Source organism: Lithobates pipiens, unplaced genomic scaffold, assembly GCF_037356315.1.
Source record: "Lithobates pipiens isolate NorthernLeopardFrog02 unplaced genomic scaffold, aLitPip1_a1.2 Scaffold_30, whole genome shotgun sequence".
Taxonomy (NCBI): domain Eukaryota; kingdom Metazoa; phylum Chordata; class Amphibia; order Anura; family Ranidae; genus Lithobates; species Lithobates pipiens.
Window position 1 is genome coordinate 82802699 of NW_027507791.1, and position 16394 is coordinate 82819092.

General features: G+C 42.0%; 1 protein-coding gene and 1 long non-coding RNA gene across 2 annotated transcripts in view; one reads left to right on the forward strand and one right to left on the reverse strand.

The window, feature by feature from the left end:
* Positions 1–16394, forward strand: part of LOC143943030 (uncharacterized) — a 200283-nt gene that overhangs the window by 85513 nt on the left and 98376 nt on the right. The gene's annotated exons all lie outside the window — the stretch shown is intronic.
* The window catches only part of LTK (leukocyte receptor tyrosine kinase), a 346777-nt gene that overhangs the window by 18131 nt on the left and 312252 nt on the right, over positions 1–16394 (reverse strand). Inside the window, exons 24-26 of the mRNA XM_077464517.1 lie at positions 16038–16135; positions 11416–11508; positions 1012–1113 (exon numbers count right to left, since the gene is read on the reverse strand). Coding sequence (XP_077320643.1) covers positions 1012–1113; positions 11416–11508; positions 16038–16135 — 293 coding nt within the window. The remainder of the gene's footprint in view (positions 1–1011; positions 1114–11415; positions 11509–16037; positions 16136–16394) is intronic.

Consider the following 16394-nt stretch of genomic DNA (forward strand, 5'->3'; position numbering starts at 1 on the left):
GAGCGGTGGAGAAGGTGGCCATCTGACCGATGCGTTCAGACAATTTTTTAGTTCACAGCCCCAAGGTATGATCGGTTCCAGCAACCATTGCTAGCGTCTGATTTACATGGTGCAGGAATACCTAGGGGCAAGGTCAGACTTGGACACCTTTCCCACCGAAAATCTTCTGGCTTACTGGGTCTTGAGGATGGATCACTGGCCAGAGCTTGCACAGTTTGCAGTTGAGCTACTGGCATGTCCTGCGTCCAGCGTTCTTTCGGAACGCACATTCAGTGCTGCTGGAGGTTTTGCAATCGATCACAGGGTGCACCTGTCCACCGACTCGGTTGATCGACTGACCTTCATAAATCACGCTGATAGCTTGGAACAAAATTTTTGGTTCTGGGCACCTCCACCAGTGCCTAAGGCCCAATTTTTCAGCCCCTGTTTAACAGTTGCATGTAATTACAATTTTTGATGCAATGCTTTGCAACAGGGCTCATTCCTGCACTCCAACTAGAGTATCTGGAAGAGGTTGCAGTGTAGCAGCACCAGTGCCTAAGGCCCAATTTTTCAGCCCCTGTTTAACAGGGGCATGTAATTACAATTTTTGATGCAATGCTTTGCAGCAGGGTTCATTCCTGCTCTCCAACTAGGGTTTCTGTGAGGTGTTGCAGTGCTGTGGCACCAGTGCCTAAGGCCCAATTTTTCATCCCCTGTTTAACAGGTGCATGTAATTACAATTCTTGATATAATATTTCACAGCAGGGCCCATTCCTGTGCCCACCGAGAGTAACTGTGTGAACTTACAGTGTTGTGGCACCAGCACCACTACAACCACCAAAGGCCCAATTTTTCTACCACTGTTCAACAATGGCATGTAATTACAATTCTTGATATAATAGTTCACAGCAGGGCGCTCCAGCGCCCACCAAAAGTCACTTTGAGGGCTTCAAAAATACCAAGCAAGGTACTGTTATTTTATAAAAAAGCAAAAAGAAAAAAGAAAAATTGGACAATTAGTAAGATTACCAGGAATCAGTCTTGGAAGTAAAGATTCCCTCTAGGAAAGCCTCGGGAGGCATCCATTTAACAGGCAGCATGGCTCTCCCTCCCTTTCGATAGTAACTTGCTCTGAAAGAAACAATACACATTTTATTCACATTCAAGGTCATATTCAGACATCATACTGCCCTGGGCACACCTGGATAACAACATCCTTTAATACAAGCCCTGTCGTTAATATTCTGCAATTACCAACTAATGCTAGAATGCATTATTTGAGGCAGCAAGCTATTCCTCAACATATCAACAAACACGAGAAAGAAATGTTTTTGTATTTCTTAAGTTATAGTGAGTCTTCCTTCTTCTCTTAACTTCCATAGCTAACAAACACCTCCCTACAGCTGACCTGATGAAATTATCCATGAATATCTATAGTTTGCCAGAAAAAAAGTCAAATTGTAAACTTTGTGGCGTGACACTGCACCCTGTTTACCCTGCTGCCCAAGACACAGGTCTGCAAGTGCTATTATAGTAAATACAACCATGCCCTTGGTTTACAAGGGGAAATCCACTCCAATATAGAATTCAGCAACTACAGGAGAGGCACAATACCTCCACCATGCTTATGTTCTTCCTATCAGAATTATTGCGTACGCCACCCCACCTTGTGATACAGAAGCCCATGGCTGCCAAAAATCAAGAGTTCTGAGGGTCCCCAGGTCCTTGCTTACTATTATACTTTTTATCTTTAAACACATTTTAACATTAATCATGGCATGTTCATGGTGTAGATATTTTGAGTAATAATAATATTTACAGAAATTATACATTTAAATAGATAGACCCAGATTGAGTTATGAAAATGTTTGATGCCTTAATTATTGAAGGGAAACTATAATGATTTTGGGTAAAGTGCATAGCAAGGTTCTAGGCCTCCTCTAGTCTAATGAGAACCTTTAGAGACAAGAACTGCTGACATCCTTCCATACAGAGTGGGTTGTAAGGCATAGTGGGTAAAATGTAAGTTAGATTCATGGGCGCCAGACACTTCTTGAATGCAAAGAGATTTTATTTCTCTGTTTATCCTACCCATCCATGAAAAAAAAATCCCCCTATCATATCGTTGAAGTGTCTTAATTATTTTATGCATTATCGGAAGATAATTAAGTTCATAGAGTTTATCCAGATCTCTAGGGATATATGTTCCCAGGTATTTGATTGCATTGGCTTGCCATTTAAAAGAAAAATAATTCTTCATAAGTTCCACCATATCACTAGGTATTGTAACATTCAATACCTCTGATTTATTATAATTTACTTTAAAACAGTTAAATTCATGTATTAAGTTTGGTAGCGTCACTAGTGGATTTGTGATATATATCAACAAATCATCTGCATATATAGATATTTTATATTCCTTTTCCCCTACTTTTATTCCCTGTATGTCTTTATTATTCGGAATGGCTACTTCTAGATGTTCCATAACAAGCACATATGATAATGGGGACAGGGGACATCCTTGCCGGGTTCCATTGGTTATAGTTATTGATTCAGATATTTCAACATTTGCTCATATTCTGGCTATAGGCTTCTGATACAGAACCATTATTTTTTCCAGGAGCATTGGGCCCACTCCCCATTGTTCCAATGTCTCTTTAAGAAATAATGAAATATTCTCAGGATCCCCTTTGGGTCATGTACTAAATCCCCAGTTTCAATTTTTATCTTAGCAATCAATGTTAAGTTTATTCGTTGGCGTAATGCTCTAGCCAGTAATCTACTGGGTTTATTTCCTTGTTGGTAATATAAGGAATGGGTTTTATCTATAATCCGCAGGGTTTGTTCATTTAATAGGGTTCTCAATTCTGTTTTCTTTGCTGTAACTTCTATTAATTTCTCTTGAGATGGATTATGTTTATGTTGTTTTTCCAATATATTAATATCATTCGAAAGCTGTGTTATTTTATTCCCTTTTATTTTTTTTAATCTCGCCCCATGTTTTATAAACTAGCCCCTTACAATACACTTCAGAGTTTCCCATTGGAATGGAATGTATAGTCCCTCTCTAGCAGGTGGGTAACCCTCTATATATCAACTAAATGGTATCTAGTCATCATCTCTTTAACCACTTGCCGACCGCCTCACGCCGATGTACGTCATCAGAATGGCACGGGCAGGCATAAGCACGTACATGTACGTGCTTTGCCTCCCGCGGGTCGGGGGCCCGATCGGGCCCCCGCCCGGTGCCTGCGGCGGTCGGTTTTCGTTCGGGAGCGATCCCGGACGAGGGGACGGCCATTCATTCATGGCCACCCCCTCGCGATCGCTCCCGACGAATGGAAATCCCCGGTGACATCACTTCCTCTCCTGTAATGTAAACACAGGAGAGGAAGTGATGTATTCTCTCCTCCGTGTCGGTATTTTTCGTTCCGACACGGAGGAGAGCGGATCAGTGAGTTGCACCAACACATCCCACACACAGTAGAACATGCCAGGCACACTCACACCCCCCCTTTACCCCCCGATCACCCCCCCAATTACCCCTGCCCCCCAGTCACAGTGACACCAATGTCATTTTTTTTTTTTTGCATTGGTGTCATTTGTGACTGTAATAACTGTTAGGGCAGTTAGGGTTAGCCCCCTTTAGTTCTAATGTACCCCCCTAACCCCCCCAATAAAGGTTTAACCCCGTGATCACCCCCCGTCGCCAGTGTCACTAAGGCTGGGTTCACATTGCAGCGGTTTATGAGAACGAATGTGATTCGCACCGCACTGCAGTGCAAATCACATCCGATCTCTGTGCGATTCGAGTTCAGCCATTCGCCGCACCCGCCGCACCCGCCACACCCGCCGCACCCGCCGCAAATTCGCACGGGACCCTTTTTTTGGCCCGCAGCAGAATCGGATCGCATGGGTGTTCACACCATGCGATCCGAGTTTGCAGATCGCACTGCGATATGCGAACTGATCTGGGGGTGTCAGTAACATTTCACTGACACTCCCAGCAGTTCGCATAGGGCAGTGTGAACTGCCGCCGGGAGGCATGCGATGCGGGAACCCGCCGCGGATTCGCGGCGTTTCCGCATCGCTCCAGTGTGAACCCAGCCTAATAAGCGATCATTTTTCTGATCGCCGTATTAGTGTCACAGGTGACGCTAGTTAGGCAGGTAGGTATTTAGGTTCGCCGCAGCTTTTTATAGCGCTAGGGACCCCCATATACTACCGCATAAAGCCCCCTGATTGCCCCCTAGTTAACCCTTTCACCAGTGATCACCATATAACTGTTACAGGTGACGCTGGTTGGTTAGTTATTTTTTTATAGTTTCAGGGCACCCGCCATTTATTACCTAATAAAGGTTTAACCCCCTGATCACCCGGCAGGTGTCATTTGTGACTAATAACTGTTAGGGCAGTTAGGGTTAGCCCCCTTTAGTTCTAAGGTACCCCCCTAACCCCCCCAATAAAGGTTTAACCCCGTGATCACCCCCCGTCGCCAGTGTCACTAAGGCTGGGTTCACATTGCAGCGGTTTATGAGAACGGATGTGATTCGCACCGCACTGCAGTGCAAATCACATCCGATCTCTGTGCGATTCGAGTTCAGCTATACAGATAGTATGGCTGAATTCGTGTCGCACCCGCCGCACCCGCCGCAAACTCGCACGGGACCCTTTTTTTGGTCCGCAGCAGAATCGGATCGCATGGGTGTTCACACCATGCGATCCAAGTTTGCAGATCGCACTGCGATATGCGAACTGATCTGGGGGTGTCATTAACATTTCACTGACACTCCCAGCAGTTCGCATAGGGCAGTGTGAACTGCCGCCGGGAGGCATGCGATGCGGGAACCCGCCGCGCATTCGTGGCGTTCCCGCATCGCTCCAGTGTGAACCCAGCCTAATAAGCGATCGTTTTTCTGATCGCTGTATTAGTGTCACAGGTGACGCTAGTTAGGCAGGTAGGTATTTAGGTTCGCCGCAGCTTTTTATAGCGCCAGGGACCCCCATATACTACCGCATAAAGCCCCCTGATTGCCCCCTAGTTAACCCTTTCACCAGTGATCACCATATAACTGTTACAGGTGACGCTGGTTGGTTAGTTATTTTTTTATAGTTTCAGGGCACCCGCCATTTATTACCTAGTCTCACTAGTGTACCCCTAAATTTAGGGGTGTCTACTTTCTAAAATGGGGTCATTTGGGGGGGGGGGTTTGTGCCATCTTGGCATTTTATGGCCTTCAAAACTGTAACGCCCTTAGAAAGCCTGAAGGCGGTGCTTGGTTTTTGGGGCCCCGTACGCGGCTAGGCTCCCAAAAAGTCCCACATATGTGGTATCCCCGTACTCAGGAGAAGCAGCAGAATTTATTTTGGGGTGTCATTTCACATATGCCCATGGCATGCGTGAGCAATATATCATTTAGTGACAACTTTGTGAAAAAAAAAAAAAGTTTGTAATTTTCCCGCAACTTGTGGCAAAATATAAAATATTCCATGGACTCAACATGCCTCTCAGCAAATAGCTTGGGGTGTCTACTTTCTAAAATGGGGTCATTTGTGGGGGTTTTGTGCCATCTTGGCATTTTATGGCCTTCAAAACTGTAATAGGTAGTGAGAAGTGAACTCAAAAAATTACGCCCTTAGAAAGCCTGAAGGCGGTTCTTGGTTTTCGGGGCCCCGTACGCGGCTAGGCTCCCAAAAAGTCCCACATATGTGGTATCCCCGTACTCAGGAGAAGCAGCAGAATTTATTTTGGGGTGTCATTTCACATATGCCCATGGCATGCATGAGCAATATATCATTTAGTGACAACTTTGTGAAAAAAAAAAAAAAAAAAAAAAGTTTGTAATTTTCCCGCAACTTGTGGCAAAATATAAAATATTCCATGGACTCAACATGCCTCTCAGCAAATAGCTTGGGGTGTCTACTTTCTAAAATGGGGTCATTTGTGGGGGTTTTGTGCCATCTTGGCATTTTATGGCCTTCAAAACTGTAATAGGTAGTGAGGCGTGAAATCAAAAATTTACGCCCTTAGAAAGCCTGAAGGCGGTGCTTGGTTTTCGGGGCCCTGTACGCGGCTAGGCTCCCAAAAAGTCCCACATATGTGGTATCCCCGTACTCAGGAGAAGCAGCAGAATTTATTTTGGGGTGTCATTTCACATACGCCCATAGCATGTGTGAGCAATATATCATTTAGTGACAACTTTGTGTAAAAAAAAAAAAAAAATTTTTTTTTTGTCATTATTCAATCGCTTGAGGCAAAAAAATAAAATATTCAATGGGCTCAACATGCCTCTTATCAATTTCCTTAGGGGGTCTACTTTCCAAAATGGGGTCATTTGGGGGGGTTTTGTACTGCCCTGTCATTTTAGCACCTCAAGAAATGAGATAGACAGTCGTAAACTAAAAGCTGCGTAAATTCCAGAAAACGTACCTTAGTTTGTAGATGTGACAACTTTTGCGCAAACCAATAAATATACAATTATTGACTTTTTTTTTACCAAAGACATGTGGCTGAATACATTTTGGCCTAAATGTATGACTAAAATTGAGTTTATTGGATTTTTCTAATAACAAAAAGTAGAAAATATCATTTTTTTTCAAAATTTGCGGTCTTTTTACGTTTATATCGCAAAAAATAAAAATCGCAGAGGCAATCAAATACCATCAAAAGAAAGCTCTATTTGTGGGAAGAAAAGGACGCAAATTTTGTTTGGGTACAACATTGCATGACCGCGCAATTACCAGTTAAAGCAGCGCAGTGCCAAAGTGTAAAAAGACCTCTGGTCATTTACCAGCAAAATGGTCCGGTCTGAAAGTGGTTAAACTTCTTCTTCTCATTTTTTCTCCATTTTATCGAGAGTGCTGTAGTATCTATTTCCTGATCAAGAACAAAATTAAAGTCGCCACCAATTATTGTCACCCCTTCTGCTTTTTCCATTAAATCTGTTAAGAGTTGTGTTCCGACTTTGATCTGCTCTTGATTAGGCAAATATATATTATTAAAAGTATATTTTTTACCATACATGGCTACTTTCAGTAAAAGTGCTCTACCATCCCTGTTACTATAAGTTTCAATTACTTTATGCGGTATGGATTTATGAATTGCTATGGAGACTCCCCTAGATTTTGAATAGGCGAAGGAATCATGATACCAGGTTGGATAATATCCATTATGTATATTGGGTATATGGTCTAAGCGAAAATGAGTCTCCTGAAAGAGGATGATACCAACATTTTATCTATGGAGAGAGTGTAGGACCTGTGATCTTTTTGATGCTGCATTTAGTCCTATATAGGAACATATTTTTATCATACTGGCAAGACTTCAAAGGAGGGGAAGAAGAAAAAAAAAAAGAAAAAAAAAAGGGGGGCTTTGCAAATTCTATCGTCCCAATACATACAGTGTCTTGCGAAAGTATTCGGCCCCCTTGAACTTTTCAACCTTTTGCCACATTTCAGGCTTCAAACATAAAGATATAAAATTTTAATTTTTTGTGAAGAATCACCAACAAGTGGGACACAATTGTGAAGTGGAACGAAATCTATTGGATATTTTAAACTTTTTTAGCAAATAAAAAACTGAAAAGTGGTGCGTGCAAAATTATTCGTCCCCTTTACTTTCAGTGCAGCAAACTCACTCCAGAAGTTCAGCGAGGATCTCTGAATGATCCAATGTTGTCCTAAATGACTGATGGTGATAAATAGAATCCACCTGTGTGTAATCAAGTCTCTGTATAAATGCACTTGCTCTGTGATAGTCTCAGGGTTCTGTTGAAAGCGCAGAGAGCATCATGAAGACCAAGGAACACACCAGGCAGGTCCGTAATACTGTTGTGGAGAAGTTTAAAGCTGGATTTGGATACAAAAAGATTTCCCAAGCTTTAAACATCCCAAAGAGCACTGTGCAAGCGATCATTTTGAAATGGGAGTATCAGACCACTGCAAATCTACCAAGACCTGGCCGTCCCTCTAAACTTTCAGCTCAGACAAGGAGAAGACTGATCAGAGATGCAGCCAAGAGGCCCATGATTACTCTGGATGAACTGCAGAGAACTACAGCTGAGGTGGGAGAGTCTGTCCATAGGACAACAATCAGTCGTACACTGCACAAATCTGGCCTTTATGGAAGAGTGACAAAGTATTAACGCAAGGGGGCCGAATAATTTTGCAGGCCCCACTTTTCTTTTTTCTTTTTTAAAGTTTCAAAAATCCAATAGATTTCGTTCCACTTCACAATTGTGTCCCACTTGTTGGTGATTCTTCACAAAAAAAAAAAATGTTATAGCTTTATGTTTGAAGCCTGAAATGTGGCAAAAGGTTGAAAAGTTAAAGGGGGCCGAATACTTTCGCAAGGCACTGTACCTACTCCACAGTACTCACTTATACTCTCAATCACACATAAACTCAAACCACCCACCCGTATCAGCCTCTCTCTACCTACTTGACTTCTTTAAGTCTACCCTTACTAATAAGGTCCCTAACTTGGGGGTTTAAAGGTAACCTCCCTACAAGAAGACATGTCTGACCCAGGCGTCTTTATTTATTATAACATCTCCTCTTAAAAAAGCATATATAGGCAAATCCAAAGAAAAAAAAAACATAAGAGGGCCAAGAGTTAAGGCGGGGAGGGAAAAAGAAGAAGAGAAAAAAAAAAAAATGATTTTGTGTATTTAATTTTATGAGCATACCCAACCTGTGTAATAATAAAAAAATCCCTTTCTCTTTTCTTTCCCTCCTCCCCCCTCCTTTATAAGAATACAAATATCCTCCACCGCCCACCCAACTCCCAACCTCTACCATTTAATTTCCAGAATCCAGATATTTAGAAATCTCCATAGTGTATTATATCTACCCTAAGTGGCTTAATTGTAAGTTTAGTGTATTACTGTGTTAATATGAATATTTCATATAGCTACATTTAAAACCATAGCCAGCATATATATATATATAAAAAAGGAAGTAAATATTTCCATTTTATACTATGCTATTATAAATATTCCATATATCTACATTTGTAAACATATCATATGGGTAAACCACAAAAAAAAAAAAAATAAAAAAAAATTCTGTGTTGATGTGGATATTTCATATATCTACATTTATAACCTTAACCAACGTATGAAGAAAAAAAAAAAAGAAAAAAGAAAACCCCTCACTCCCTGCCCTCCGCCCCCCCCCCCCCCCATCTCCTTCTGTATAGTCCCCATGAAATATCAGTATATGATTGTGACCATGCTGGTAAATCCAATGAAGGCAGATGAAGATTTTTCAAAATCTGGGAGATCTCTCGGATCTCGGAAAATGATCTTTTGTCCGTTTTGATTTACTATAAGCTGGAAGGGAAATCCCCTTCAAACTCAAAGTCTCTTCTTTTGCCGTGCAGCTGCCATGATACTTTCTTTGACATGAAAGAAATATATCCTACAGATCACATCTCTTGGTTTCAATGGGTCTTTATCTTTAAATCCCTATACTCTATGTGCTCGATCAATTTCTGTATCGGTTACACCGGGTCGCTTTAATACCATATTAAATATTTCTTGCAATATATTTTTCAACCCTTCTGGTCCCTTTGTTTCTGGCAAACCTCTAACTCTAATATTATTTCATCTACTTCTATTTTCCAATTCGTCTGTAATATTCATCAGATGATTTATATGTCTATCAGATTCTTGATTTTTTTCCCTCCAGCACTGAAATCTTTTGATTTATGTTCATCAATTTGGAATCTATAATATCAACCTTATTTTGCGCATCCGTTACCGATGTCTTCAATGTCTGAATTTCCACTTTATAGGAGGTTTCCAATCTATATATATATTTATCCATATCCTCTCTTGGTAATAATTTTATGTATGACCGCATATCCCAATCAGATCCTACTGCTGCTTCTTCTGCATCTGTTATACTCTGTTGTATATTGCCCTCCGGGCTACCATTTAATCTGATTTCTATATCTTTGGGAGATGTATCAAAATCTAACTCAGTTGTTATTGAGTTTTCTAATTGAATTGGCGGATTTGATTGTTTAAAGAAACCTTTTAGATCTGTTTTTTGGGCAGAGGTAGGTTTTGAGGGGTTTGGGATATTTTTCATGGTCCCTCCTGCTGACCCCCTTTTTGCCTTTTGTGAGTGGGTGCTTTTAGGCAGCATATTGAAAATATTAAAGCTTATCACTCTCAATAGTGGGCTTGTCAGTCTCAATCAGTCTCAATAATGGGCCTTTTTGTTATGTATTTATTATCTCAATGAGCCTCCCACTCTCCCACTGACAGTATAACTCTTTTCCTCTATATCTTATCCAGGTCTATATTCGGGTCTGTTTCAGTCTAAATAGTCTATGTGGATACATAAGAGAAAAAAACAAACACCAGAACTGTGTCTTTGGAGGTGTCCCCCACCGTAGAACGCCGATCTTCTGTGACCAGTGGGACGATGGGGCGACCTGGAAAAGCCAAGGCTCTGTATCCTTCTGTCTGCCTGGTCGGCTGCTATTGCCGGGTCTCAGCGGGAGTTTTTGATCTCCACCGACCTATCTGCCATCCCTCTCGACTCTCTCCACCGGGTTCGGGATCCTCCGGCACCATTCGAGATCCTTGGCAGAGGTTGGGCCTGTGATTGGTCTGCTGAAAAAACTTTGTAGGACTTCGGCTAAACCCAGAGGAGAGCACGCGCTTACAGTGACAACTGTGTGCGGCAGCCGTTCCCTCCTCCTCTGTCTCCGCCTTTGCTCTTCGATTGCCACTGAGCGACCAGGAAACCGCTAACAGTGCAGGTACGGGAATGTAAATCTCTATGCGGCATGAGTAATGAGTTAAGGGAGGACAGCCACTGAAAACATCAAGGTTCATCCGAGAAAGGATCAGGCATGCCTCATCATTTCATTAGGGGATTACCACATCTGATTGGCTGGGTCGTAAGGAGCAGAGCTCACCGCACGTCTGCTCCGGTCAGCTCCTCCTCCCCCATCTTCGATCTGATTTTTTTTTGTCGGAAAATTTTAGATCCAGCTCTCAAATTTTTTCCGTCAAAATTTCAGACAGAAAAAGTCTGATAGAGCCCACACAAGATCGGATTTTCCGACAACATAATCCGAGCGGACCTTTTCCGTCAGAATTTCCGACCGTGTGTACAGGGCATTAGGGTGAACTCAAATGAGTGCAGCAATTCCAGACTTAGGGTGAATTCAATTGAGTGCAGTAATTCCAGACTTAGGGTGAACTCAATTGATCCCTAACAATGAGCCAAGGTTACTACACCTGGCAGGTAAATTTAGAAGCAACCCTGCCTAAACATCAGGGTGCTACATCTGTATAAGATTTTCATCTGTTGGGTGAGAGAACTAAAAACACGTAAGTTCTGAGATCCAGTACAGACACTTTTGCTTGGCTTTTTATGAATCGGCCTCAGTTATAAAAGAATTGGAATTCTTACCTGTAGATGTCCCGAGCCATTCCAAAGTCACCTATTTTAGCCACACGTCCGCTGCTGGTATGGGTCAGAAGGCAATTTCTGGCTGCAATATCCCTAATGGAAAACATTCATTGTAAATATGGATTTGTTCTTAGTTTACCCTAATAATAGCTAAGAAGTTCATGTTACATCACTATCATGTTTACATGCAAAGCATCATGGGAACGAAGGCAGAGGTGGTAGCTAAAAAGATTGGTGGTTTTATTCCCCTGCAGATCAGACATATGGCTGTCTGTCCTCAGTGTTTTGTTAAATGATTGTTTATACTGATCATCAATATGGCTAGAGCTACACGAATCATTTTCAGTAGCTTAAACCTAATATTAAAATCACTACTAATTATTCTCTAGGACTAGTAATCAATCACAAAACAAAGGGAACAAATGGCCTCCTATGGTGCAAGCTACACAAGTGACATTTTGCATCAATTAATCTCACATAATCACACAATTTTCTACTGTGCAGCTACAGCAGTTAAAGTGGAAGTCCAGTCCAAAAATTTTTTTTTTTATTAATTATATGTAAAATATCTTTATCTTTGAGCTGATTGCCAAGCTTAGAAAGTCTAATCAAAGCCAGACAATCAGCTTCTTCTTGTTCTTCAGGGACAACTTTACTTCCTTATTTCTGAATTCTGCATGGGGGCCTCTCACTTCCTGGAAATGTTGTCCTTCTCTTCTACACGCCCCAACCCTATCCCGCCTGTCCTTTTTAGACAGACATGCCTAGACCTGCCCAACCCCGCCCCCATTCTTCCTTCTCAGATCTCCTCCTGTCTTCATAGCCTAGTTTTGGATAGCAGTTTCTCCTGAGAGAGGGGGAAGGGCAGGCTTCAGAAGTATGTTCTGTTTGATAGAAACTATAACATAAATTACAATGCAACATTCTGCAGATTTTCTACCGTGTGCAACCACATGGTTGTTTTTGCATGGCACTGTGATGGGCACGGTGTGCATGGTGTGGCACTGTGATGGGCATGGTATGCATGGTGTGGCACATGCCCAACTGAGGGAGCTACATATGAGTAATGAGTTTAAGGCTCTGTTTCCATTTGTCATGCGACTTTTGGCACAGTCGCATAACAAGTCACAGCCCATAGATTTCAATGGCAAACGTTCCCATCTATGTGACTTTGAAAAGATACCTGCACTGCTTTGATGAAACTTTTGATGCGACTTTGACCCAGAGTGTAAAGTTGGATCAAAGCTGCACTCAAAGGGGCACTCTAAATCGCACAGCTTTGGAGTTGCACTAGTGGAAACATAGCCTAAGGCTAGAGTGCGACTTTGGAGTGTGACTTAGTCTATGTTTCCACTATTGCGACCCCTAAGTTGCACGGTTTAGAGTGCGATGTTGATGCATCTTTGAGTGCGGCTTTCATTCAACTTTACACTCTCTAGATAACAGTTGCATGAAAAGTCACATCAAAGCATTGCTGCTACCTTTCAAAGTTGCTGATTTTCAGAGTCGCATAGATGGAAATGGGTGCCATTGAAATCAATGGGCTGGGACTTGTCATGTTACTTTATGTGTCCAAAGTCACATGACAATTCATACCAGTGGAAAAGCAGCCTTAGTCTACATTTCCACTATTGTGACCCCCAAGTGCATCTTGGATCAAAGTTGCATCAAATCATTGTAGGTACTTCTCCAAAGTCGCTGATTTTCAAAGTTGCATAGATGGGAATGGGTGCCATTAAAATCAATGGTCTGTGACTTGTCATGGGAATTTGGACACAGTCGCATGAGTCACGTTTCCACTATTGCAACCAAAAAGTTGCACGATTTAGAGTGTGACTTTGATGAGACTTTGAGTGCAGCTTTGATCCAACTTTACACTCTCTGGATCAAAGTTGCATCAAAGCATTGCAAGTACCTTTTCAAAGTCGCTGATTTTCAAAGTAGCATAGATGGGAACGGGTGCCATTGAAATCAATGGGCTGTGACTTGTTATGTGCCTTTATGTGTCTAAAGTCGAATGACAAGTCGCACTATGAGCATTGTAGAATGTGAGCCAAGACCCCAGAGCACTTCCAGCTACACTGACAGTGCCCCCCTCCACCTCCAGTGTAGACTGGGCTTTTTATTTCTTAATTTTCTCATGAATTAGGATGTACAATGAGAGAACACTGAGCAGAAACCTATGATTAGCTCCTCCCATCCTCCCATCCACCCGTTGGCTACACAGGAACAGTGTCCCTCCCAGGAAGTGATGTCACTAGCTTTCAGTAACCACACCCAGTGGCTGCTTTTAGACTCAGAAGGAAGTAGATTCAAAGTCATGTGAGACATAAGGCTGAACTTTACATTAATGATTGCAGGGGAGAATTTGATTGTTAGGGTGGACTTCCACTTTAAGCTTTGACAATAAAACCCAGAAACTGATTGGTTAATATGCACAGCTGCACCAAATTCTATGTGTACAAGTTTTAAACCTAGAACACACAGGCCGAATGTCAGGCATGTGTACTGGCTTCTGTTGAAGGGGCATGACTGAAAATGGTCTGCCAATTGGTTCCTGGTCAGCGCTCGTAGTCCATGGCTGAGAGTGCTGACCGGAGTGTTCTGGTGCGGAGGGGGTGCAGTCCCCTTGTCAGAACTCAATAGAACAGCGGTACTAACATCACACAGTTAGTACAGCGGTTCCTCCTCCTGTCAGGTTTTTTTCGTTCTGCCCTGCTGGGTTGAACAAAAAAAATGACTAGTGTGTACTAGGCTTTAGTAACAATCCCCTATTGTGTGTTTCTTATTAGCAACCAATCAAATTTACCACTTAAAGTGGTTGTAAACCCTTACAAACCACTTTGACCTACAGGTAAGCCTAGATTAAGGCTTACCTGTAGGTCCAAGCAATATCTCCTAAACTTATATGGTTTAGGAGATATTTGCCCGAAAACGGGCACCGCTGTCTACGGCGCATGCGCCATAGACAGCGGCGCGCAGGCGCACTGAGCGCAGCATTCTCAGCGACGGAGCTGCCGCGCGTGTCGGCTCCCGTGCGCATGCGTGGGAGTGACGTAATCGCGGCTTTGCTGAATGACAGTGGCGGAGCTGCGAGACCCCACCAACAAGATAGATGCGGCGGACTACAGGGGACAGCGGCGACTTCGCTGGCTCCTGTGTCAGGTAAGTGACACATAATGGGCTACTATGCAATGCATAGTAGTCCATTATGCTTTGCCTTTGCAGGGAATGAAAGAGGAAGTAAACTCATCAGGGTTTACTTCCTCTTTAAGGACCAAGCCTCTTTCTGAGATTTGGTGTTTACAAATTAAAATCAGGGTTTTTTTTTGCTAGAAAATTACTTAGAACCCCCAAACATTATATATTGTTTTTTTTTCCGAATACTCTAGAGAATAAAATTGTGGTCGTTGTAATACTTTCTGTCCCGCCGAAATTACGCAGCGGTCTTACAAGTGCACTTTTTTGGGAAAAAATACACTTTTGGAATAAAAAAATCAGACAACTTAGCCCAATTTTTTGTTTCTATTGTGAAAGATGATGTTACGTCGAGTAAATTGATAACTAAGATGTCACGCTTCAAAATTGCACCCGCTTGTGGGATGGCGACAAACTTTTACCCTTAAAAATCTCCATAGGCAAGGTTTAAAAAATTCTACAGGTTGCATGTTTTGCATTACAGGGGGAGGTCTAGTGCTAACGTTATTACTCTCGCTCTAACAATCACAGCGATACCTCACATGTGTAGTTTGAATGCCGTTTTCATATGCGGGCGCTAGTCAAGTATGCGTCCACTTCTGCATGTGAGTTCAGCGGGGCAGGGCGCGTTAAAAATTTTTCTTATTTATTTTACTTTTTATTTTTTTACACTGTTCTTTACAAAAAAAAATGTAATTTTTATTCCTATTACAAGGAATGTAAACATCCCTTGTAATTAAAAAAAAACATGACAGGAACTCTTAAATATGAGATCTGGGATCAAAAAGACCTCAGATCTCATATTTACACTAAAATGCAATAAAAAAAAAATGTCATTTGAAAAAAATAAAAATAAAATGTCCCTTTAAGAGCTATTGACGGAAGTGACAATTTGATGTCGCTTCAGCCCTACAATGATATGGAGCGCCATGTCAAGTAGGAAGAAGGATCTGATTGTTTCCGCCGATGCTGGCGGAGGGCACCGGAGCGTGGCGGGAGGGGGGCCCTCTCCCGCCACCGATAAAAGTGATCTTGTGGTGAATTCGCTGCAGAGACCACTTTTATCTGAAACCTGACCGCTCACTGAAGAGGATACTGGGTTATGGTAGCTAGCTGATACCATAACAACAATATCCCTCCCTCTTCCATCGGTGTGAGCCGGTCTGCAAGTGTTTTTTAAACAAGCCCTGAAATTTGTTATCTGAATTGAGGCTGTTAGGAACGATTATTTTTAGTATGTACAGCACTGGCGGAGACTCTATCTCCCTCTTCTGAGAAACAAATTATTCTATTCTTTTATTCTTGGCAATGCTGTGAAATATAAGATTTTTTACATTTTATTTTTTGCTTTGAAACATTGAAATTTTTTGTGGTTTATATTAGTTCAGTGCTAATTTCTGTAGTTCAGAATGTTCAGTATCTACCTGTGTATGAAGTGGTTCTCCTCCAGGTACTTGCAGCCACAGGCAATATCTCTGGCCATGTTGAGCAGGTCTGACATTGTTAACAATGATGGTTGGTTCTAGGCAGAGGCAAAATTTGATGTTGCTTAATATGTAATATTGATAACATGTATAGATATGACTAAAACATTTTAGTGTAATCATGTTTTATTAAGAGCACCTAGTAGATCATATGTTTACCCTACCAAGTAAATTAAATGTAGCACCCTCTAGTACAGGGGTAGGCAACCTCACCCGCCAGCTGTGATGAAACTACAAATCCCATGAAACATTGCAAGACCCTGACAATCATAGGCATGAATTCTAGAGACAGAGGCA